The 25,251-nt window shown below is 48.2% G+C and overlaps 1 protein-coding gene across 3 annotated transcripts in view; it reads left to right on the forward strand.

Moving 5' to 3' along the window:
• Positions 1-25,251, forward strand: part of rhbdl1 (rhomboid, veinlet-like 1 (Drosophila)) — a 230,785-nt gene that overhangs the window by 120,656 nt on the left and 84,878 nt on the right. For 2 of the 3 annotated variants that reach the window (XM_038820815.1, XM_038820816.1), the window contains exon 3: positions 20,694-20,918. In XM_038820815.1, the coding sequence (XP_038676743.1) occupies positions 20,694-20,918 (225 nt within the window). Of the gene's footprint in view, positions 1-20,670; positions 20,919-25,251 lie in introns of all 3 variants that reach the window. The other variant, XM_038820817.1, reaches the window with a different exon arrangement.

Below are 25,251 nucleotides of genomic sequence, written 5' to 3' on the forward strand. Positions count from 1 at the left end.
TCCGCACAGACAGTGACCCAGCCGGGAACCGAACCTGGAACCCTGGAGCTGTGAAGCATTGATGCTAACCACTATGCTACTGTGCTGCCCCAAATTCCAGATTTTTATTGAATCCAAATTTCACCATCTGCTGCGGCAGGATTTGAACCCGGGTCGCCAGAGCATTTCTCTGGGTCTCTGGTTTACGAGTCCAGTGACCACGTAACTACCCCCCCTTCTGTGGAAGGTCAAGGTCAATTCAATGACCCTGGAAAGAATTGAATTTCACAGGCAGCTACAGAGCCTGCTTGGACTGTGCAAATCTCTGTTGCTGCACAGTTGCCCTGCCTGTAACGCTCTGAACCCTTTTGATTGCTGTTTCTACACCCGAGGGTCTCGTAGTTCAACTTTAGGTCCATTGACAACTTGTTTTTCTAAGGTGATGGTAGGGGGCCAAGTACACTTAAACCCCTGTAAAATGCCTGGGGTATCCTCCTGCCCCTTGTCTTATTTATGCGGGATCTGAAGCTGAATAGCTGGGTTTGGGGAGATTTGGGCCTGGATTCTCCGGTCACCAACGGCGAAATCGCGTTCAGCGATCGGCCGGAGAATCAAAGTTCCTGACCGAATCGGGGCCGGCGACGCTTTTGCCATACTCCGCCCCCGGCCACTATGGTTGGGCGGTCCAGGACGCGCGAGCCGGGCGAATGGGGGGACCATTTTGCGTGCCGGGTCTGCGAGCGACCGCCGGCATGTTGCATGCCACGGCCACTGCAGGCCGTCGCCGTGCGCGTGCGCGGCTACGGACCCAGCAATTCTCCGGGGTCGTATCGGCTGCTAGAGCCGGGTGCTCTACACTGCGGGGAATCGGTGGTCGTTTTACGCCATTTTGTCTGGCGTAAACCGTTCCCACACCGGCGTGGGGACGTAGCCTGAGAGAAGCCAGCCCTTGGATTTTGAACCTGAAGCTTTGGTCTTTTAGTGGCCAATCCCCCACTGCCAGCACTAGTACCGTGTGTGTGGTTCCCAGAGTTGCTATTGTCTAATGGTATATCAGCCTTTGTTCAGAACTTTATTGGTTTGTCCAGCCTTCCCAGTATCTGTGGATTGCCCTGTGATGTGTTAGGCAGGTTGGTTCGATGTGGACTGCACTCGATGCAGGGAAGTTAGAAACAGACGTCTAACACTGGAGAAGATCCAACACTGTTTTATTCAACTATAGAACTGCTATACATATTCAGCTGTGGGTCGACACTATACTGAACTGACTAGAGACCTAGTACTAGCCTGACCAGACTTACTAGCTACCGCATGGTGTTTGGACTTGCTAGCTCATGGACTCTGGCTGTCTCAGTGGCTGGGTCCCGAGAGAGCGGGAAACCTAGTGCCCTCTGGCTTTATAGTGGTAGTGTCCTGTCTGGTGATTGGCTGTACTGTGTTGTATGCTTACTGGTCATCCTATGTGTCAATCACTGCCTGTCTGCATCTCATTATATACATGAGTGGATATTATGACACCCTGAACTCTTTATTTTTGTGGGGGGGGGGGGGGGGAGGGGGTGTATTGCCTTCCAACCAGCTAAATTATTACCTAAACAAAAAGTCCAATCCCTGCATGCGCTAGCTTATACCCAGCACAACCAGCCCCATTACTAACTCACATTGAAGGTAAATATTTATTAAAGGAACCTCTACTCACTCTCCAGTGAATCCCTTAACCAAGGCACTGGCCCTCACACTGCTTTTGGGTGAAAGCAGCATCTCACAGGCAGGATTTGTACACAACTAGTATCTCTGAAATGCTCATCTCCTTTGCCAGCTTTTTAAGAAAAACTAGGATCATTTTATCTTTAAACAAAAGGTCCTGGTGTGTATCTGGCCCTTAGACATGCTGAAACACCCCGATGACCTCCATGGCCTCGGACGCTGGCTTGATTGCAGCGTCTCTTGTGGGTTTCTACGCCGACCAATAATTCTTTCTTCGGCAATGAGGCCTTCCACATTGAAACCAGGCTGGGCGGTCCCGACTAGTTTGCCATCTTGATTCCTTCTTTCCAAAGTTGGTGATTGCTTAAATTCAGCACCCCCTTGACTGAAGATGAATCCAGGAGTGGGTGAATCGGACGCTTCACGCCTCAGGTGCGGCGTTTTGCACGCGAGGGAAGAAATGCTTTCCAAGTGCCTGAAAATGGCTGCCCTTTCAAAATGGCTGCCCTTTCGAAATGGCTGCCCTTTCGAAATGGCTGCCCTTTCGAAATGGCAGCCCTTTCAAAATGGCTGCCCTTTCAAAATGGCAACCCTTTCAAAATGGCTGCCCTTTCAAAATGGCGGCCTGATCTCTGAGTTCAGCACCTCAAAGTCATGGGCAAGGTCAAGTTGGAGATCAGGGAAAACCTGACTCGTGTTAATGCGGGCTGTAAATTCAGGCTGTACAGAGGACTAATCCAGACCCACTCAATACTGCTGACTGCACAGAATTCCATACTTAGCTGGTAGAGTGTCTTCTGGGAGCTGTCAGCACAGAACCGGCTGCAAGGTTGATTCAAAGACCTGTGAATGAATGGGATAAATCTGGGGTACAGATGCTTGCATCCACATCTGGTACTGGTGAAATGACAAGAGGGAAGGAGCCTCAAAACAGTAGATCTTTGAGAGCCTAGGAAGCCAATAAAATTTTCTTATTGATAACACCTATTGCTAAAATTGCATTTTTTTCAGGGAGTGGTTAGGCAGCATTTTTGACAAAAATTATAACCCCGACTTCCATCTCCTTATAAATTGCCTGAAGACAGCTGCCCTCTGACTTAGCTTCACTGCGCTCAAATGCAGCTGGTTTGATTTAAACGCAAATATTTCAAAAGCGATACACTTTGCGCACATTTAGTCACATCGCAGTGACTTCACAAAAAAAGCTCCTACGCCAATTAATGTCACAGAGTTTGCAATTAAATACTCCGCCCAGAGGCTGCTGCCTCTCTCGAATCGCTCCTCTGCGGATCATCTCTCATAAATTCATTTCATGCACGTTCCAGAACTTTTTTTTTTGCCTGAAGCAGTTCCTCCTCAAGCAGTTGCCGGTGTCGGTGAACGTCATTCAGAGCTGAGCGAGACGGCATTCACAGATCAGTTGCCCTTTTAATTCAGTGACTCTTTAAACAAAACGATTCATTTTGTTGGCTTGAACAGAGGACGGTGTGTGGATTCAGAGGATCGTGTCCTGCAATTATGATTTCCCCCCCCCCCCCACCCCCCTCTGTGCCGAGTTGCTACATTATTTGTAGTCGTGTCAGCGTGTTGGCCGGTTGAAATAAGCTAATAGGTTGCTATGCTGGGACCTTAGCAACCGAGCAGCCAATGGCTGTATTATTTTAACACAGTTTTAGCCGCTGGAGCTAGGGTGGGAAGCAAGAACACATCGGTGGAGGGATATTTGTTATGAGCCAGGGTTTAGGGAACCCCAAAGTGTATCATGGAGTTCACCTGACCCACAACTTTTACTAGGTTACGGTTCCCGTTAACAGCCTCCCCGAACAGGTGCCGGAATGTGGCGACTAGGGGCTTTTCACAGTAACTTCATTTGAAGCCTACTCGTGACAATAAGCGATTATCATTATCATATGGGGAGCACACGGCCCACTCTACAGGTGCGGTACAGCAGAAATGGAAAAGTATTTTTAAAAGCAAAACAATGTTTATTCTATTAATTCAAGTTAGCCTTTTTAAAACATACAGTGAACATCTTAACAACCATCAATTCAAATACAACCCCCAAAGACTACAACACTAAGTAATGCGTACGTTGTCCTTTTAACATCCAGAAGACTTACAACAAACATAGGGTGGGGAAATCCCACCCGGCCGCCCGCGATATTCTCCAGCCCCCCAAAAATCCCGACGTCAGGAAGTGCGGCGCGCGGCTTGGAGAACCGGGTCGAGAACCGGCGCGACGCAATGGGCCACGGGGCCGCCCCAATTCTCCGGGCCAGATGGGCCGAAGTACGCGTAAATCAAACCACCTATTTAACGGCGTCAATCAGTCGTGCTGGTTGACGCCGGCCAGCGCCGAGGTAGCGGTTGGTGCAGGGCGGCCGCCGGAGAAGTGATGCATGGCTGCAGGTGGTGGGAGGGGGGGGGGGTCACAGGAGCTGTTGGAGTGTGCGTGCCTGGGGGGAGGGGCTAGGGGAAAGGGCTGGGGGAGGGGCTGGGGAGAGGGGTGGGGGGGCTGTGGGTGGGAGGGGCTGGGGGGAGGGGCTGAGGGGGAGGGGCTGGGGAGGGGAGGGGCTGGGGAGAGGGGAGGTGGTGGGGGAGGGGACGGGCTGGGAGAGGGGAGTGGCTTGGAAGGGGAGGGGCTTGGGTGGGAGGGGAGGGTCTCGGGGGAGGGGAGGGGCTGGGTGGAAGGGGCTGGGGGAGGGGCTGGGGTGGAGGGGCTGGGGGAGGGGCTAGGGTGGAGGGGCTGTGGGGGTGTCAGTGGGGAGGGGGGGGGTTGGGGAGAGTGCGTGATGGAGAGGGTGCATGCCGGGGTGCAGAGTATGATATGGGGGAGGGCGAAAGATGGAGGGGGGGTTGTGAAGGGTGTGTGTCACGGAGGAGAGGGTCGGGGCCTGGGGAGGGTGCGTGCCGGGGGGGGGGCGGGGGGGGCGAGTTATGGAGAGAGTGATGGGGGGGATGGGGAGGTTGTCCTCCTGGCCATGTGCCAGCTGGCAACAGTCGCAACAATGCAGCCCATGGGACCGAGCTGCGGGGGATATGGGCAATGGTGACATGTCGTCTATCCCACCCACACACCCCACACCCCACCCCCCACCCCCTGCAGGCCGTTATGTTTGGTCAACACCCAGCAATGTTGGCCGCCGTGGCGGGAGCCGCGCTTCTACACGTTGCCCTGGGGCAGCTGGATCAGAAGCGTGCCAGGGAGGCGGAGGAGGCTGTCGCAGAGGAGCAGGGAGGCAGGTGGCACCCGCCCAGACTGGAGGGCCGCCCATAACCTTTAACAGAAGCACATCAGGTTAAAGTCACTACTGAAAACATTTGTAATTCTGAATTCACCAAATGATCTAGAGAAAGTCTTTTCATGGCAGAGAGAACAGCAGTGCAGCTGCTTTGTCTGACTTCAGCTCCAACCCTGAAAACAAAACCGAAAAAGACACAGACACACCCAAGCTTTTCTCAAAGTGAAACTAAAAAACAGAGATTAGCTCCACCCACACTCTGACATCACTGCAGTAACATGAGCAGCCAAACATTTCTTAAAGCCACATTCACATGACATATCGTATTGTATAAGAAAGAGCTCATTTGAAAGCATTCTGTTGTTTCCCTTGATTCTCTGAAGTATATAGCACTTATCTTTATCGTCATTCTTTCAGTCGGCTGCTGCTGAGTGTTAGCTTTTATTCCCAGATCTTTGGGAAGAGAAAATTAAATGTCAGTCTAAGAACAGTAAAATATTCACTACAAAGTGTGACAATGGAGCTCTGCATTCAAAGCTGTACATGATAGCTTGGGCCTGATGTTCCCCAGTCAGAGGAGACAGGCACAAAGCATGTTTTTAGATCTTCTAAGAGACCTGCTGATCAAATCTAAGTGAGACATGACACTCCTAAATGTTAACTATGGGAAATGGGAATTTGAAAAAGAGGCAGTGACAGTCGAGCAGACGACTCCATTTTGATGAAAGGTCACATCCCGAAACTTTTAGCTCTATTTCTTTCTCCACAGACGCTGCCTGTCTTGCAGAGTATTTACAGCATTTCTGTTTCTTATCTCAGATTGAGAGTCTCCACAGCATTTTTGCTTCAGGACTATATTCTTAACCAAAAATATATTTTTATTGAACATTTTTTGAATATTGAAATACAAAACAGAACACAACACCCCCCCCCCCCCCCACCCCCCCCCCCCCCCCCCCACTCCCAGTCCCCCGTAGCTTTTGACGGTGACCAGTTCTTTGAAATACACGACAAATGGCTGTGTAAAACCTCCCAATCAAACCTCTCAACGTGTATTTCATTTTTTTCAAGCTACAAAACCTCCACGAGTCCCCCCCCCCAGACATGCCGAGGTACTGGGTTGAGAAGCTGACCTCCATTCCAATAGAACCCGCTTGCGAGCAGTGAGGCGAAGGCTAAAACATGTGCCCCGCACCTGTCGCCACCTCCGACAGGTCCAACACCCCGAAAATGGCTTCTCGGCCACCTGGCTCCAATTCCCCTTGCAAGATCGTCAACATGCTGCTGAAGGAGCCCCCAAAATTTGGCAGCTTAGGATATGTCCAAAACATATGAACGTGATTCGCTGGGCCCCTCCCACAATGCTCACACCAATCCTCTACCCCTTCAAACACTGGACTCATGCTAGCCCTTGTTAACTGTGCTCGAAGCATCGCCTTTAGTTATGAGCCCGAGTCTTGCACACAATGAGGTGGCATTCACCCTCCACAGGATTTCACACCGCACCCCCTCCTCCACTTCCTCCCACTTGGCCTTAATCCCCTCCAGTTATGCCAGAATCCTCCCATAAATTCCTGAAGTACTCCCCTCCTCCGCCCCCGCCAACGACAGTGCTCTCTCCACTGACTACGATGGCGGTAACACCGGGAAGGTCGGAAAAATCTTCTGAGAAAATTTCGAACCTGGAAGTATCTGAACCTCTCCGGGTTTGCAAAGCCATACTTCACCCCTAACGTCTCCAGGCTCGCAAAACCTCCAGGAATAAATCCCCCATTACTGCCACCCCCTTGTCCCCCCTACCCCTAAACCTAGAACCCAAAGTAGCCGGTTCAAACATGTGATGGCCATAATCCTCAAATGCCCTCCCCCCGCCTTAAAATGAACATAAGAACACAAGAACTAGGAGCAGGAGTAGGCCATCTGGCCCCTCGAGCCTGCTCCGCCATTCAATGAGATCATGGCTCATCTTTTGTGGACTCAGCTCCACTTTCCGGCCCGAACACCATAACCCTTAATCCCTTTATTCTTCAAAAAACTATCTATCTTTATCCTAAAAACATTTAATGAAGGAGCCTCAACTGCTTCACTGGGCAAGGAATTCCATAGGTTCACAACCCTTTGGGTGAAGAAGTTCCTCCTAAACTTAGTCCTAAATCTACTTCCCCTTATTTTGAGGCTATGCCCCCTAGTTCTGCTTTCACCCGCCAGTGGAAACAACCTGCCCGCATCTATCCTATCTATTCCCTTCATAATTTTATGTGTTTCTATAAGATCCCCCCTCATCCTTCTAAATTCCAACGAGTACAGTCCCAGTCTACTCAACCTCTCCTCGTAATCCAACCCCTTCAGCTCTGGAATCTCCTCTGCACACCCTCCAGTGCCAGTACGTCCTTTCTCAAGTAAGGAGACAAAATGCTGCTGTAATTGCCTCTATCCTCACCCAGACTGCCTCCTGCACCAACCCAACACCTTCTCCATGTCCGCCGCCCAGTAATAATACATCAGGTTCGGCAGGGCCACACCCCCAGACTGCCGGTACCTCTGTAGGACCCTTTTTCGAATCCTCGCCACCTTACCCACCCATATAAAGGATGGGATCACTCCTTCTAACCCCCCCAAAAAACATCTTTGGTAGAAACACCACAGGCACTGGAATAAAAGGAAAAGCCGTGGGAAAATATTCATCTTCACCGATTGCCCTCGCCCAGCAAGAGACAGAGAGAGATTGTCGCATCTCTATAAATCTCCTCAATCTTACTCACGCAACTTGTAAATTTAACTTCCAGAGCTGCGCCCAATCCCAAGCTACCTACATACCTAAGTATCTAAAATGCAAGTTCGCCAATACAGTACCCCCCAAGCTAACCCCCTTCCCCGGCGGAATGACTAGAAAACCATTGCTATTTTCCAAATTTAATTTGTACCCGGAGGAACGGGGCAGCACAGTAGCATAGTGGTTAGCACAATTGCTTCACGTCTCCAGGGACCCAGGTTCGATTCCCGGCTTGGGTCACTGTCTGTGCGGAGTCTGCACGTCCTCCCCGTGTGTGCGTGGGTTTCCTCCGGGTGCTCCGATTTCCTCCCACAGTCCAAAGACGTGCAGGTTAGGTGGATTGGCCGTGCTAAATTGCCCTTAGTATCTAAAATTGTCCTTAGTGTTGGGTGGGGTTACTGGGTTATGGGGATAGGGTGGAGGTGTGGGCTTGGGTAGGGTTCTCTTTGCAAAAACCGGTGCAGACTCGATGGCCCGAATGGCCTCCTTCTGTACTGTAAATTCTATGATCTATGAAACCCCAAACCGCCTTCACAGTCCCATTATTTCCCTCATATTGGGATCCGGTTCCATAATGTACAACAAAAGACCATCGGCATAAAGCAACACCCTATGCTCCTCCCCCCTCTTTAAATCTTAACTCTCCAACCAATCACCTATCTGCTCACCTCATTAATTCCCTTTCACACTGACCAGCTTTGGAGGCTCAAAAAAGTTACAAAGAGTAGGACCCCCTCCTTCCCACTCATTCCTCTTTGTCTCAACTCTATGCTGCTCCCACTCTCTATGGTCACAAAACCTGTCTTCTTTTATAGTGGGCTGGTGACTCACTCCCCAGTTGCAACCTCCACGCCAGCTTCTTGCTGCAGGAACCAGTAATAGTAGCCTGGCAAACCATTTCAGTTGACTTAACTGATAAGGTGGCAGGCACCTTCTGTTAAACTCGGTGTTTTAACTAGCTGGCAAGTTTAGAGTGCCCCATCACAGTCTGACTGTTAATCAAAATTATTGGTTATATAGTCCCTGTGCTGAACCCTTTCAAAACCGATACAACTTTACTCAGCGTGCTGATTTGAAATGGAAATGAAAAATCATCTGATATCTTGGTTGGGGCAGAGGGAGGAAAGGAAAGAGCAGGTTCATATTGGTGCGATGAATTCAGCAGGGGGTGCGGGAGTAATCACACAGCTCATTCAACATGTGCCTTATCAACACACTTTCTAATTAGCTTGCCAGTATTTCCATAGCAACAGCCCACGGCTCTGTAGCTGTAACTATGGAAATCACACCTGATCAATTGGAACATATGCTCTGAACTGATGCACTTGAATCATCTCTGGCATAATTGATGTCTGCATGCCTTCACTTTCTTCAGACTTTACATTATCGGGATACATCAGAAAGATGCAGGTTGGCACCGTCTGCAGTCAAATTAAATCCTCCTGTACATCCAGCCAGTTAAAGGCAGCGGATTCCACTCCTGGCAAATTGCACAGATCTGCCTCAATAAGTTGCTGCACATATTTCTTTATATTTTCAAAATCCATAATCATTTGCCACTCGGGAAAATTAATTAATGTAGCAGAGTATCAGTTCAAAGGTCATTCTTTATTACCTGTTCGAATCATTGTTTTGTTCTCATGCTCCACAGTAAACCACAGGGTGGAAGGAGATAGCAGAGGGAATTGGGCAATGAAAGACCAAAGTAACTTTAGTCAAATTGGATTGGATTTGTTCATTGTCACGTGTACCGAGGTACAGTGAAAAGTATTTTTCTGCGAGCAGCTCAAATAGGTCATTTAGTACGTGAAAAGAAAATAAAATAAAAAGAAAATACATAATAGGGCAACACAAGGTACACAATGTAACTACATGAACACCGGCATTGGGGCGAAGCATACTGGGGTGTAGTGTTAATCAGGTCAGTCCATAAGAGGGTTGTTTAGGAGTCTTGTGACAGTGGGGAAGAAACTGTTTTTGAATCTGTTTGTGCGTGTTCTCAGACTTCTGTATCTCCTGCCCGATGGAAGAAGTTGGAAGAGTGAGTAAGTCGGGTGGGAGGGGTCTTTGATTATGCTGCCCGCTTTCCCCTGGCAGCGGGAGGTGATGGGAGGTGGGTTTGTGTGATGGACTGGGCGGTGTTCGCAACTCTCTGAAGTTTCTTGCAGTCCTGGGCCGAGCAGTTGCCATACCAGGCTGTGATGCAGCCAGATAGGATGCTTTCTATGGTGCATCTGTAAAAGTTGGTAAGAGTCAGTGTGGACATGCTGAATTTTCTTAGTTTCCTCAGGAAGTGTAGGCGGCCCTGCACGGCCGGCGCTTGCGCCTGGCTGCCGTCTCCGTGCCGGCACGGAGCAACATGTCGGAGACCTACAGCGGGCCCATGCAAAAGGAAGTTGGCTCCCTCCAGATCGTGGGCACCTGCCGATCGGAAGCCCCTGATCGTGGGCCTGGACCCTGTGGAGCCCCACCCCCCGGAGTCAGATCCCCCGGCCAGGACGTCCACCGCGGCCACGGGTCTGAGCTCCCGCCAGGTGGTACCAGGTTGGAAAAACACCCGCGGGACTCGTCGGAACGGTGGGAGTTCGGCTGGTCGCCCGCGGAGAATTGGCGCGGGAGCCTCTATCAGCAGCCCCCGACTGGCGCCACGTGATCCCGCGGGCGCAATTGACACCGATTCTCCAGTCGTCAGAGAATCGCGACCCGGCGTCGGAGTGGCATGGTGGGAATTTCCCGCGTCCCCGGTGATTCTACGACGCGGCACGGGCTCAGAGAATCCCGCCCTCTATCTCCCTCCTGTTCGAGATCCGACCCACTATGGTTGTGTCGCCAGCAAACTTGGATGGAGGTGGATCCAAATTTTACCACGCAATCTTGTGTGTATAGGGAGTAGAGTAGGGGGCTAAGTATGCAGCCTTCTGGAGCCCCGGTATTGAGGAATATCATGGAGGAGGTGTTGTTGTTTATTCTTATGGGTCAGAAAGCCAAGGATCCAGTTGCAGAGGGAGGAGCCAAGTCCTAGGTTTTGGAGCTTTGATATGAGCTTGGCTGGGATTATGGTGTTGAAGGCGGAGCTGTAGTCAATAAATAGGAGTCTGATGTAGGAGCCCTCGTTGTCAAGATGCTCCACGGATGAGTGTAGGGCCAGGGAAATGGTGTCTGATGTGGATTGGTTGTGGCGGTATGCAAATTGCAGTGGATCTAGGTATCCTGGGAGTATGGAATTGGTGCACTTCATGACCAACCTCTCGAAGCACTTCGATACGACTGATGTCAGGGTCGCCTGACGGTAGTCATTGAGGCACGTTGCCTGGTTCTTCTTTGGCACCGGTATGATGGTGGTTTTCTTGAAGCAGGTGGGGACCATGGACTAGGGACAGGTTAAAGATGTCCGCGAACAAATCTGCCAGCTGGGACGCACGGGATCTGAGTGCACGACCAGGGACCCTGTCTGGACCCATCGCCTTCCGAGGGTTCACTTTCAGGAAGGCCGATCTGACTTCGGAAGCTGTGACGGTGGGTATGGGTTTTGTCTGGGGCTGCTGGGCAGTCGACTTTGGATTGATGGTTTCCTGCTCAAACCGAGCATAGAATGTATTGAGTTCATCGAGAGGGGTGCATTGCTGCCGGAGATACTGCTCGGCTTCGCTTTGCAGCCCATTATGTTGTTCAGGTCTTGCCACAACCGATGAGAGTCTGTAACGTTGGTCTGCGACTCTAGCTTGGTCTGACATTGTCTCTTGGCTTCCCGGAATGGCTTTGCAGAGGCCGTACCTGGATTTCTTGTATTGGTCAGGAATGCTAACCTAGCCTCCCTCCTTCTGTACAACAAGACGTGCCTCATCTCAACCTCTGCCCCCTTGTTTCTTTATTCTGCTCGGGAATGTGGGCATTGCTGGTACGGCCAGCATTTGCTGCCGATTCAAAATTGCCCTTGAACTTGCGAGGCCAACTCGGAGGGTTGCGAAGAGTCAACCACATCGCTGTGGGTATGGAGTTACGTGCAGGTCAGGCCAGGGAAGGACGGCAGATTTCCTTCCCCTAAACAACATCAGTGAACCAAGTGGGCATTTACAACAATCGATGATCGTTGTCATGGTCACCACAAGCTTTATATTCCAGATTTATTAATGGAATTTAAATTACACCAGAGCATTAGGCTGGGTCTTTGAATTATTTATACATCACCATCTCCCCAACAACAGGAAAAATCAGATTCAAAGAAATATAAATATTGGATTAATTGTGTTACTGAGGGAGAACACTGCTGGTAGGCACATTATGGTGAATAAAGTATTGGATAACTGGATGAGTTATGGATGTAAATGCTGTATGGCCTCAAAGGCATTTATTTCAGTGTAGTTAGAATATACTGCTTATATCTGAGAATTCTTGTACAAACTACCATCACATATTCATCTAGGGTACATAGACAAAGGTGACTTGATAGTCAATCCAAATCGACAGGATTTACAAGATCGCAGGAACACGTGTTAGTAAATGGCCTTCACAACGATTGGTTTTGGTAAATTCATGAAGTTGGTTTGGAGATTGCCCTGGCTCTACCAGGTTCTCATGTTGGGAATCTTTGGCACTATCAACACAAACCTGATACAAAAACAGCTTATGAGAGAGATAGGAATAGAGCTAAAAGGGATGATTTTAACTCTACCCCTTCCAAGAACTAAGCAGGTAACATGTCCTGGTTGGTTTAATTGATGAATCCCCACCTTCTTCCTAATTCCAAACTTGCTGATCCTAATTTTAACCTATTCTTCCAAGCAGGTTACCCATCTGAAGTCGGCCATGTTCTTTTTGACTATGTAGATTGCACTCGAATAACACCTTTTGTCCCCGCCAGTGTGGACATGATGGACCAAATGGCCTCCTTCTGCGCAATAACACATCTGTAAATTTAATTTTAGCTCAAGGCCTGAATGGAGAAGCCATTTTCTCCTATGAAACCCTCCCATAATCCCAGATTTGCTATTAGGATTCGACACATAGCACTGACAGTGAACAAAAGTACTTGTATTTATGTTGTGCCTTCATAACCTCATTACACCGTACTTTACCGCAGTGAAATACTTCTGAAGCATAATCGCTGTGGTATTGTAAAAGATGTGGCAGCAAACGTGGCTACAAGGTCACACAAACAGCGATGCATTAATGACCAGAAAGCCTGCTTTGTGATGTTGATTGAGAGATTGGTCACAAAGATGTCCTCTGGTCATCTTTGCTATAGGACCTACGTTCACCTGAGAGGGCAGACTTGGCCTCATCTGGCGGCTGGTTTAGCACAGGGCTAAATCGTTGGCTTTGAAAGCAGACTAAGGCAGGTCAGCAGCACGGTTCGATTCCCGTACCAGCCTCCCCGAACAGGCGCCGGAATGTGGCGACTAGGGGCTTTTCACAGTAACTTCATTTGAAGCCTGCTTGTGACAATAAACGATTTTCATTTTTTTTTTCATTTCATCTGAAGGATGATACTTTCGACAATGCGGCACTGCCTGAGTACAGCACTGGAACGTCAGTCCAGATTTTGTACTTAAGTTTCTGTAATGGAAACTGGATAGCAAGGATCAGAAATGTTCCAACTTGTACACTACTTGTAGCAGGGAATCAGAAACTGACCCTCTTATACAATAAATAAGTAGGGATCAGAAACTATCCTTCTATGCTGGATCCACAGGAATCAGAGATTATCCTCCCTTTGGATGCAAGAATCTGCGACTAAATACAAGTTCCCATTTCATCCCATCTGGCTGGTCTGGATGTAAACCCGGGTCCAAGATACGAAAGGACAGTGTCCTAAACCGCTACACCAGTTATGCTGGCACACTGGGCTAAATCGTTGGCTTTTAAAGCAGACCAAGGCAGGCCAGCAGCACGGTTCAATTCCCGTACCAGCCTCCCCGAACAGGCGCTGGAATGTGGCGACTAGGGGCTTTTCACAGTAACTTCATTGAAGCCTACTCGTGACAATAAGCAATTTTCATTTCATTTTTTCATGCTCTTCTGAAAGATGGATAATCAATGACAAAAGGACCATTGAAAGATCGTGGAGAGGTGGGTTATGGGGAGAAGGATGGTAGATGTCTTTAATTGGGGTGCTATGGCCATTATGAGTGAGGGATGGCTTTGATGGACCAGGTGGTCTTTTCCTGCCCACTGATATGATATGTTTGTATGTTTGTAAAAGAGGAATGGGCAAGGGTGTGAGTTAATGTTGTGCTACCACAGAGCACTGTAACACCAAAATGCGTGTCAGTTCATATTGTCAGCTTAAGACGGTAATGCGTTGTGAAATCTTGTAAAAACACTCAATGTAACTGGCCTTGCAGATATTGTCGGAGAAAAGCTTTGCAAATGTGCTTCATGATGTTGTCTCTCACCTTTTCAGCTGCACTATGACAAATGTAAAGAATAAGAGATCAATTTTATTTCTCAATCGGTGAAACTTTGCTGTTAAACAGAGAGTGAAATGAAAAATGAAAGGAAAATCGCTTATTGTCACGAGTAGGCTTCAAATGAAGTTACTGTGAAAAGCCCCTAGTCGCCACATTCCGACGCCTGTTCGGGGAGGCTGGTGCGGGAATTGAACCGTGCTGCTGGCCTGCCTAGGTCTGCTTTCAAAGCCAGCGGTTTAGCCCAGTGTGCTAAGCCAGCGGATGTAAAGGCAGTTTGAGGAGTGACTTTACTGTATGTCACCTCTGGTATTTATTTTTGGAACAGGAGGTGGAGGGTTGCTGCTGGTGTAAGGTCTACTGTTTATGACAGCGGCCTACCTCATTCCTTACTGCACCAGGGGATCACGTTTGCCTGCTTTGCCTGGTATAAACGGGATAGTAATGGCCTCAAAATTCCTGTATTGACCCTATCCTCCACCCTGTTTATGCTCCCAATCCACTCACTAACATTTTATTTGGGGCCATGGGCCTATTTGTTCGCCTGAGGGAACTCCATAACTGTATGCACATCATGGTCCTCTGATAGACTTAGCACCTCAACGTTATTTCAATGGATCAATTTCGAAAGCATTTGTCGCACCCATTGTTCTCCAGCATTGAGCAGCCTGACCAGTGGTAAAATCACACAGTACAGAAGGTACCCTTCGGCCCATCAAGCCTACACTGACAAAAAAAAGACGACTCTATTCTACACTAATCCCACTTCCCAGCACTTGGCCCATAGCCTTGAATGTCATGACATTTCAAGTCCTGATCCAAGTATTTTTTAAAGATTGTGAGGTTTCCTGCCTCAACTCCCCTTTAAACCTCCTGCCTTTCACCTTAAAATTATGCCCCCTTGTTATTGACCCTTCAACTAAGGGGAACAACTGTTTTCTATCCACCCTGTCTATGCCTCTCATCTCAATCAGGTCCCCTCCCAGCCTTCTGTGCTTCAGAGAACACACCCCAAATTTATCTAACCTCTCTTCATAGCTAAAATGCTCCATCCCAGGCAACATCCTGGTGAATCTCCTCTGCACCCTGTCGAATGCAATCGCATCCTTCCTGTAGTGCGGTGACCAGAGCTGAACACAGTAATCCAGCTGTGACCTAACCAAAGTCCAGCTCCAACAAAACCTCCCCGCTCTTATAATCTTAAAGATACTGCTGGAGTTCGCAGAGGGTTGAATCTGTTATTCTGACATTTGCGAATAACACTGCTTGACGTTGTATGTCTCTCTGTCTGCCTGGGATCACCTGAACAACATTACTGAGGCTGGGCCCTCAAAATGGTTCAGGTCGCTTGGCAGGGACATGGGCAGGTGACGCACCACCCACTGCCCATCCTGAATGTAAAATCTACACCACAGCGGGGCCATTTTTAACTTAGTCGCTTGGGCAAAACAGATGGAGTGAAGGCTGGACATGTTCTACAATGGGGGATTCCATGCACACAGTCCAGCTGAAAATGACCCCACATCTCGCCATTGGTTGGAATTCCCCAAGGTTAGGCTGGCATCCAAAAACTCAAACTCTGATCGTAGAATCCCGACAGTGCAGATGGTGGCTACTAAAGTCTGCACTGACTCCTCGAAAGAGCACTCTACCAGTGTCTACTCCACCCGAGCCTTACCCCATAACCTGCACATCCCAGGACACTAAGGGGCAATTTAGCACGGCCAATCCACCGAAGCTGCGCATCTTTGGACTGTGGGAGGAAACCGGAGCACCGGGCGGAAACCCACGCAGGTACGGGGAGAACGTGCAGACTGCGCACAACGACCTGAGGCCGAAATCGAAACCGGGTCCCTGGCGCTGTGAGGCAGCAGTGCTAACTGCCTTGCTGCTCCCAATCCAAAAAATTCCAGTCAATTTGACTCCCAAAGTAAAATTTAAAAACTGCTTTGCTGCCTGTGTGCATTAGACCATCCCAACAAAATGCTAATAATACAAGATGGGGCTGACAGCAGAATACAAAGCCCATCCATTCTGCAAACATTAATAAGAATTCTAAAAAGCAACTTAAAATCACAAGGGGTTTTCGCTTACAATTTTCTATTTTTAACTAGTATGAAGGAAAATTCAGATCCCAGCAGGACTTTACTGGCAGTTTAATGTGGAAGCTGGAAACCATTGGATGCTTTCCAACTGAATTCCTTGCCAACGCCAGGTGATAGATAGTGAAAGCTACCACATGATGCCTCAACAACACGGCTGGTAGACAGCGAGTAACTAATGATTGCAGTTATGTAAGTAGAGCAGGAATCTGACGCCCCAGAGCGTTGTGTTTGTTATTCTGACATTTGCAAATAACAGTGTTTGACTTTGTATGCCCTGTGTCACACCATACGATATCTGCAATCCAGGGGAGCAGGAATCCTCGGATAATCCTCTCAAGATCTAACCAATTAAACGGAGGATTTGAGAAAACATTGAAGCCAGAGTTTTCCTAGTGTGTGCACAGAATGTCTGGTGTTCTACTTCAAGATGCTTTGAGAATAAAATGGTCAGCGTGGAGCTATCACGATTGTATTTATGTCTTCCTCCAAGATTCTGGTATCAAAAGTGGATATTAATGTGAACTGAGGGGAAGGATGGAGGGGTTCTACAATTCATGGGCATTATTCGTTTTGCACTTTCAAGAACTGGATAACATCGAACATTAGTTGCAGCGTGTGGGTGGGAGGGTTGGGGGGAGGGGAGCTGTGTGTGTTAATGGCGACTATGGGTGATCCCTAATTCCTTTTTGTCATTTGTTTGTGTGAACATGCGGGCTAATGTTTGGGGGTTTGGTGGGAGGATGGGATCGTTGTTATCGATATGGAGATTGACATATTTGTTACTGATTATTGTTGGCGGGTGTAAATTTGGGAGAAAATGTGAAAAAGGAGGAGAATAAAAATATTTATTTTTAAAGTGGATGTTATTGCAGATGGCAGTACATTGTAAAAACAAAATCCCCAACTCGAGAGAACATCTCGCATCTCAGTTTGGCTTCTGGACTCTTAAAGTAAAGAGGCACGATTCTCCGCTCCCCACGCTGTGTGGGAGAATCACGGGAGGGCCCGCCCCGACTAATTTCATGACCCCCTGGCACCCCCCGCGATTCTTCCAGCCCCCACTCGGAAGAATCGCCGCTTGCCGTTTTCCACGCCGACCGGCGATTCTCCGACCCGGATGGGCCGAGCGGCCTGCCGTTCCCGACCGTTTCACGATGGCAGCAACCACACCTGGTCGCTGCTGTCGTGAAATCGCCGTGAGATGCCCGTTTTGGGGCTTGTAGGGGGCCTGGTGGGGAATGAGCACCACGACTGTGCTCGGGAGGGGACAGGTCCGCGATCGGTGCCCACCGATCGTCGGGCCGGCGTCTCAATCGGACGCACTATTTCCCCTCCGCCGCCCCGCAAGATCAAGCCACCATGTCTTGCGGGGCGGCTGAGGAGAAAGACGGCCACCGAGCATGCGCTGTCAGCCGTCATGACCTCAGCCGCGTATGCGCGGGTTGGAGCCGGCCAACCTGCGCATGCGCGGCTGACGTCACATAGGCGCCGCCGTCGCGTCACTCTCGGTGCGCCGCCCGGCAGGCGAGAGTTACGGAGCGCCGCTCCTAGCCCCGCCGGGAGGGGAGAATAGGGGCGAGGAGTGGCCTCCGAGGCCGTCGTGAAGTTCGAGTTCACGGCGGCCCTCCCGATTTTTCCCAGGAGCGGAAAATTCCGCCCAAGATTTATAATTTCTCTGTTGTTTCACACTCCTTCACCTCCCCCCGCCCCGACTCCAGTGGATTCCAAGGCGATAGCAGTTTGCAACTTCCCAACCTCAATGTTTAAGCTGGTGGGTACTAGTTGGTTCAGGGCACTGAATATAAACAGTGAAGTTTCTTGATCTTGGGCAGGAAGGGTGATGGGAGCAGGTTAAGTTGGGGGGGGGGGAGGGGGGCATCCCGGCTGGTGGTGTACCTCAATCTGACTTCACAAGGTCCCAGATCAGGTTTGTGCAAAATGTTGCAGTACCTCTTCCAGCCACTGCAGTGCTGTGCCTGGAGGGGGCTGGAGAGCTGTTATCCAATCTGATTGGTCGACAGCTCTCCCAAGGCAGGACTTCCATCCAAGGGTGGACAGAAGTCCCTTCTGCTGCCAATCAATGCTCAACTGATGGTGAAATGGCAGCAGGCCTATTGGAGTTGGCAGGGATGCATTCCCTGCCAACTGTGGGTGCCGGCCACACACCATCCTGAACGTTCAGGTCCAGTTGTCAATGTATTGAATCTTGGAAATAAGAACTTGTCTCTAGAAAAGATTTCTGTGTCCCTCTAAGGTGTTGAATAGGAGAAGAACGACTTTTTAACAACAGTAATACATTATTATTATCCTGAATGAATCTCATCTTGGTGAACTTGACTGTTCAGGTTGTTACCAATTCAGCAGGCGATCCTTTGAATGGCAGGATTTAGTCACTTTGTTCAGAGCTTGAACTGATTGATGTGTTTAGACCAACACCCTGTCCAGGATGTACGAGGAAAACATTGACTATTAAGGGTGGAGTTTCACCACCAAGGCAGGTAGATTGAGTCAGGAAATGTCCCAACTCGCTGCACACGCACGTCTAGGGCAAGGGCAGCAGATACCTGCGAACCCCACCACTTGGAGGTTCCCCGCCAAGTCACTCACCGTCCTGACTTGGAAATATATCACCGTCCCTTCACTGTTGCTGGATCAAAATCCTAGAACTCTCTCCCTAATAGCGCTGTGGGTCTACTTACAGCTCAGGGACTGTAGATGTTCATGAAGGCAGTTCACCCCCACCTTTTCACCGGCAAGTAAGGGTGGGCAATAAATGCTGTCCCAGCCAGTGATGCCTATTTCCTGTAAATGAATAAAAAATAGCCCCAATGCCACCTCTTTAGCCACTCACCCAGTATCCAGTATAGGAAGATCTCAGTAGCCATGTGAAGATGAAAAATAAACTCCTCTAACAATCTAAAACAGCTCTCACACCTATACGTTTGATAATTTTCAAAGTTTGTAAATCTCCACAAGTGGTTAGTCACTTATATAAAGAAACTAACTTTTATTCAAACCCCACATCAAATACAGCCAATTCTTTAATAGAACTATTTTAACTGCCAAACTGTGAACTCTGGCCCCCTGTTGGGATAACTATAGCTCAATCAAGCATTCATAATGACAACATAATATCCCCTGGGGAAATGTGAACAAACAGCTCTGTAGAAACTGCATGAACAAATGCTAACTGTTTTTCTAACTTACACCAGATGACCTGTCAATCAAAGCAGTGCAGTGTTTTTTTTTTAAACTTAACACTGACAATGCCGCCTTTTTTGATATTTGAAGAGCGGGGCATTTAGAACACTTTAGATCATGACACTTGAACAGACCTGATCCACCAGATTGTTACAGAAGAGTTTTTGTAACTACTCTGTAAATTTGTGATTCCCACTCTATAGGTCAAGGCCCTTGCAACACCCTAAATGGGGTCTATTTGAACTCAGCATGAAGTTCCAATGACCCTCCAAAGTTTGGAATTTCTGCCTGTGGGAATCGCAACAGTCTCCATTCCTGGCACGAACCTGTCAGAAATAGTTGGGGGGGGGGGAACGGGACTCCCACACTTGGGTCCTGCCCGCCACTTTAAAAGGTTTTTGGCATCTGCCCAACCCTGCAAAAATCCGGTCCTCAGAGTGTGAAGTAGTCATGGACCATGAGGTGCTGCTTTAATATTTTACTTCTCCACCTCAGGTTATTGATTTCCTCTCGGTCGAGGTCGGATTGTGACGAGCTTGATTATAGTTTCTGTCAAATGAAATGCTAATTGAGATGAGTCATGAATAGTAATAATCAGAAAATACGCCCAACATGGGTTTGGAATAAGTGTGCATTTACATTTGTTTGTGGGGGGGGTTGGGGGGAATGGGGCGATATGTAGATATGAGCACCAATCTGGTTTGTATCTGCACACGCACATTTGTGTATTGTTCTGCTGCACACGTCTTCATAGAGTCATAGATGTGGATGTCAGCCTGAGAAACACATGTGAACACCAGTCTAGTGAGCCTCTGCACGTGTCAGTCTGTTATGCACATGTGTGTGAATTGGTGTGCTATTTCCCTGCCAATCTGATATGCACGCATGTGTGCCAGCCTGGCACGCACATAATTGCATTAGTCTTTCGAGTATACGTGTGCTAGATCAGTCTAGTGTGCAAGGGTGGGTGTGTCAGTCTGGTGTGCACTTGTCAACCGGGAATGCACATATGTACAGTAGCCTGGAGTGCCTGTAAGTATATTGGAACGCTGTGTACAAATGTGTACGTGTGTCAGTCTGCTGCGTGCATCAACCTGATTGTGTTTGTTAGTGTCAGCTTGCTATGCATGTGTGTGTGTATCAGTCTGCCAGGCACATGCGTGCGTCAGTCTGGTGTGTGCACGTGTGCCTGCATGTCAGCGTGGTGCCGATTTTTCTGATGTTTCTTTGTGATTTTGTGTTCGCTATTTTCACAGGCCCCCTTCATCTCTTGTTGCAGATGAGCAGCAAGCGCTCAAGCAGCTTCCGGCGAGCAATATCGAATGGACACCGGAACCTGCCACGCGAATTCCTGCTCGATGAGCCTGGACTTACTTTCTACAAACGTTTAGTGAGGCATGTGGCGTACGAGATCCTGCCTTGTGAGGTGGACAGGCGCTGGTACTACAGCCAGTATCGAGGCTGTCCGCCACCCCTTTTCATGACCGTCCTCACGATCATTCAGGTTAATATCAAGTTTGGGACCGATCTGCCAAAATATCTGTTTGTCCTTTGTTCCTCACGTTCCCCTCTTGCTTTCTAAGTTCCAATGATAGCAGTAAACTCCAGGAAATAACTCCAAAAGGCCATTGCTGTAAGCTCCTCTGATCCTCTCGCTGTTCTATGTGGAAAGTACAAAATCCAGCGTTTCTTTTAAAGCCAAAATTATGGGAGTAGTGGCTGAAATTAGCCTGTTCTCGGAGTGGAAATCGGGCACATAGGAAAAGGAAATGCAGGCTGCCACTCCGCTCCTAGCAAAGACTAATTTGAACGCCTCATCATTTCATACAATTACGAGATCCATACCAAAAGGCAATTATATAGGAAGATGTCAGCGGATGCTTATTTATGGAGCCAGAGAAGAGTCAGTTTTCTCGTGCCCCACCACAAAGCTGTTTGCTGGTAACCATTTAAAATGCTGGTTCGTAATTGCAAATCAAATCAGGTGTGACAGTGTGATTAAAGGGGCAGAATTTATTTTTGAGAGGTTTTTTTTTTCATCTGTAGATTGCTTCCAAAAATGAAGATAGGGTCAAGTTCCTGCCAACTACTAGCTCTTGCAATCATTTTCTTCCTGCGGTTCTAATGAACAGGCTGTTGGCAAAGAAGCTTGGGTGAGATGCCCAATAGCTAAATCTGTGATAGATTTTGTGTCATCTCTATGGAGTTACTCTGCTGCCATGGAAAGGAGGAGAAATGGGGAAAAATTAGAATATATCCAAACTGCGTTACAGCTTTTTAAGGTGTAAAACTTATTTAGGAGCTTAGGTTATAGCGCAGAATTAATATTCATAGAATCATTGAATCCCTATCGTGCAGAAGGAGGTCATTTGGCCCATCAAGTCTGCACTGGCCCTTAGAAAGAACACTCTAGCCAGGTAATGTCATAATATACACATCAGTATATAATGGTGCAGAGACACACACTGACTGACACACTGAAAGACCAATCAACACACACAACACAGCAGCCAATCACCAGTTAGGGCATGGTCACTATAAAGCCAGAGGGCGCTAGTTTTCCCGCTCATTCGGGATGCAGCCTCTGAGACAGACAGAGCCCGCAGTCAGTAGCACAAACATCCACCATGTGCTAGCTGTATAGGCTGGTCAGGTTAGCCATAGGTCTTCAGTCAACCTAACATAGTGTCGACCCATAGTGCAATTAACAGCTCTTAGTTAAATAAAATAGAGTGGTACTATTACAAGAGTTGGTAGCCTATCTATGTTACTGCTAAGGTAAACGCAGTCTCCACAGATTCAGAGTACCCAACACATCAGTCAACTCCCTCACCCCGCGTAATCTGTACATCCCTGGACGCTAAGGGGCAATTTAGCATGACCAATCCACCTAACCTGCGCTTCTTTAGACTGTGGGAGGAAACCGGAGCACCCGGAGAAAACCCATGCAGACACGGGGAAGAATGGGCAAACTCCACACAGTCACCCAAGGCCAGAATGGAAGCCAAGTCCCAGGCGCTGTGAGGCAGCAATGCTGACCGCTGTTCCGTTGTGCTGCCCATGCAATTGTAAAACCATCTCTGACATTTGAGTAGCTTTAATACGGTTTATTTCAGCTTTGCAATGTTTTTTTTATTCATCCGTGGGATGTGTCATTGACAAGGCCAGAATTTATTGCCCATCCCTAATTGCTCTTGAAAAGGTGGCGTGGAGCTGTCTCCTTGAACTGCTGCGCTCCATCCATCATAGCAGCTTTGACATAACTGATTATCTTGCTTGGCCGTTTCTGCAGGCAGCTAAGAGTCTGGAGTCATATTTGGCCAGTCCGGGTGAGGATGCCAGGTTTCATTCTCTGTATTAGTATTACAAGAATCCGAATTTTTCTTGGGCACCATCACTGATAAAAGCTCTTAATTCCAGATTTATTTAATTAACTCCCCAGGTGCCACAGTGAGATCTGAACTCACGTCTCCAGGTTATTTGCCCAGGCTTCTGCATCATCAGTCCAGTAAAGTACCCGCTGAGGTACCACACCCGATATAGCTGAAATCCTGACAAACCCACAGGTCCTGGAGTCTCCTATGTACACACATGTCGGCGCTCTCAGGGATGTGGTCATTGAAGCTGTGATTGTGGGCCAGAAAATAAGCTAGTAAAACTATTTCTAATAATAATCTTTATTATTGTCACAAGTAGGCTTACATTAACACTGCAATGGAGGTACTATGAAAATCCCCTAGTCGCCACATTCTGTCGCCTGTTCGGGTACACGAAGGGAGAATTCAGAATGTCCAAATTACCTAACAGCACGTCTTTCGGGACTTGTGGGAGGAAACCGGAGCACCCGGAGGAAACCCACGCAGACACGGGGAGACCACGCAGACTCCGCACAGACAGTGACCCAAGCCAGGAATCAAATCCGGGTCCCTGGCGCTGTGAGGCAACAGTGCTAACTGTCATAATATACACCAGTATATCATGGTGCAGACACACACACTGATGGACATACAGGACCAATCAATATGCACAACACTGCAGCCAATCACCAGTTAGAGCACACTCACTATAAAGACAGAGGGCATCAGTTTTCCCGCTCATTCGGGATGCAGCCTCTCAGAAGTACAGAGCTTACAGCTCACAGCACAGATCCTCACCATGTGCTGAGTGATTAGACTGATTAGGATAGGCACAGGTCTTTAGTTAATCTAACATCGTGTTAACCCACAGTAAGAGTATGTTCAACAGTTTATAGTTTAATAAAATAGTGTTGTACTATTTTAAGTGTTGGTGGCCTGTATGTGTTCTACGGATCCAGAGCACCCAACACATCACTAACCAATGTGCTACCATGCTGCCCATTTACAATGAAATCAGGTCTATTTATTGGTGAAAACATTATTTTAGTTCGGAAAATCAGGGATAGTGCTGTAGTTCCATCTTCAATCTACACTCCCTTCAAAAGAGGCTTTTTTGTTTCCCATAATACATTGCGGAGTTTCCCCTATCAAATTCTTCTTACTTTTAAATTGGAAACTGTAGTTTTATAGCGAGGATAATGGATACTGCTGAACAGACATGGACAGACATTAAACTGCATTAAACAAAGTGTCTGTCATTAAAAGTGGAAAAATATGTCGAAAGAAAAGGGCACAGTCAGCCACTAGGAACATTTCGAAACCTCAAACCCTGACATTTACATGGCACAAAAGTGATTCACAAGATATTTAATCCAAGGTGCTTTAATGCTTCATTGATAAGTTGCATTCTTTGGGTTGCATAGTGTCGAATTTACAACACCTTTAATGTGGTAAAATACCCCCAAAACACTTCACAGGAGTGCTGCCAAACAAAATTTGACCGATGACCGAGATGCTCGTCAAAGAAGTAGGTTTCAAGGAGATTCTTGAATGAGGAAAGGAAGGAAGAGAGACAGAGAGGAGGAGATTCCAGAGTTTAGGACTATGGCAACTGAAGTCATTGTTGCCAGTGGAGGGGTTGTTAAAGTCGGTGTGTTCAAGAGATCAGTATTGGAGGAGCACTTACATCCTAGAGGGCTAGAGGCATGGAGGGGAATTTATTAAATTTATTTACGGGATTTGGGCTTCGCTGACTAGGCCTGCATTTATTGGCCATCTCCCAATCGCCCTTGAGAAGGTGGTGGTGAGCCGCCTTCTTGAACCGCTGCAGTTCGTGTGGTGTAGGTACAGCCACCGTGCTGCTAGGGAGGAGGTTACAGGATTTTGACTCAGTGACAGTGAAGGAACGGCTGATATATTTCCAAGTCAGGGTACGGTGTGGCTTGGCGGGGAACTTCCAGGTGGTGGGGTTCCCTCATGTCTGCTGCCCTTTTCCTTCTACATCAGTGTTTTTCAAACTTGATTTGCCCGGGACCCATTTTTACCAACCGGCCATCCTTTGGGACCCACGCCGGCCGACCTTCATGACTCGACGCTGGCTGACCTTCGTGACCCACGCCAGCCGACGTTTGAGACCCACCATTGTTCCTTACCTTTCATGCAAAAGGTGAGCCTAGGCTTATATTCCATAGTCTAAAGTAGCCAAGAATGTGAAATGACCTCATTGAAACAGCAAGAAGTCTTACAACACCAGGTTAAAGTCCAACAGGTTTGTTTCAAACACTAGCTTTCGGAGCACTGCTCCTTCCTCAGGTTTAACCTGGTGCTGTAAGACTTCTTACTGTGCTCGCCCCAGTCCAACGCCGGCATCTCCACATCATGGCTCTCATTGAAACAGGCATTATTCACCCAGGACTCTACAGCACAGATGCAGAATGTAAGTTTTCCTCAGATGGGTGGTTTACACACTGGGGATATAGT

Source organism: Scyliorhinus canicula, chromosome 15 (assembly GCF_902713615.1).
Source record: "Scyliorhinus canicula chromosome 15, sScyCan1.1, whole genome shotgun sequence".
Lineage (NCBI taxonomy): Eukaryota > Metazoa > Chordata > Chondrichthyes > Carcharhiniformes > Scyliorhinidae > Scyliorhinus > Scyliorhinus canicula.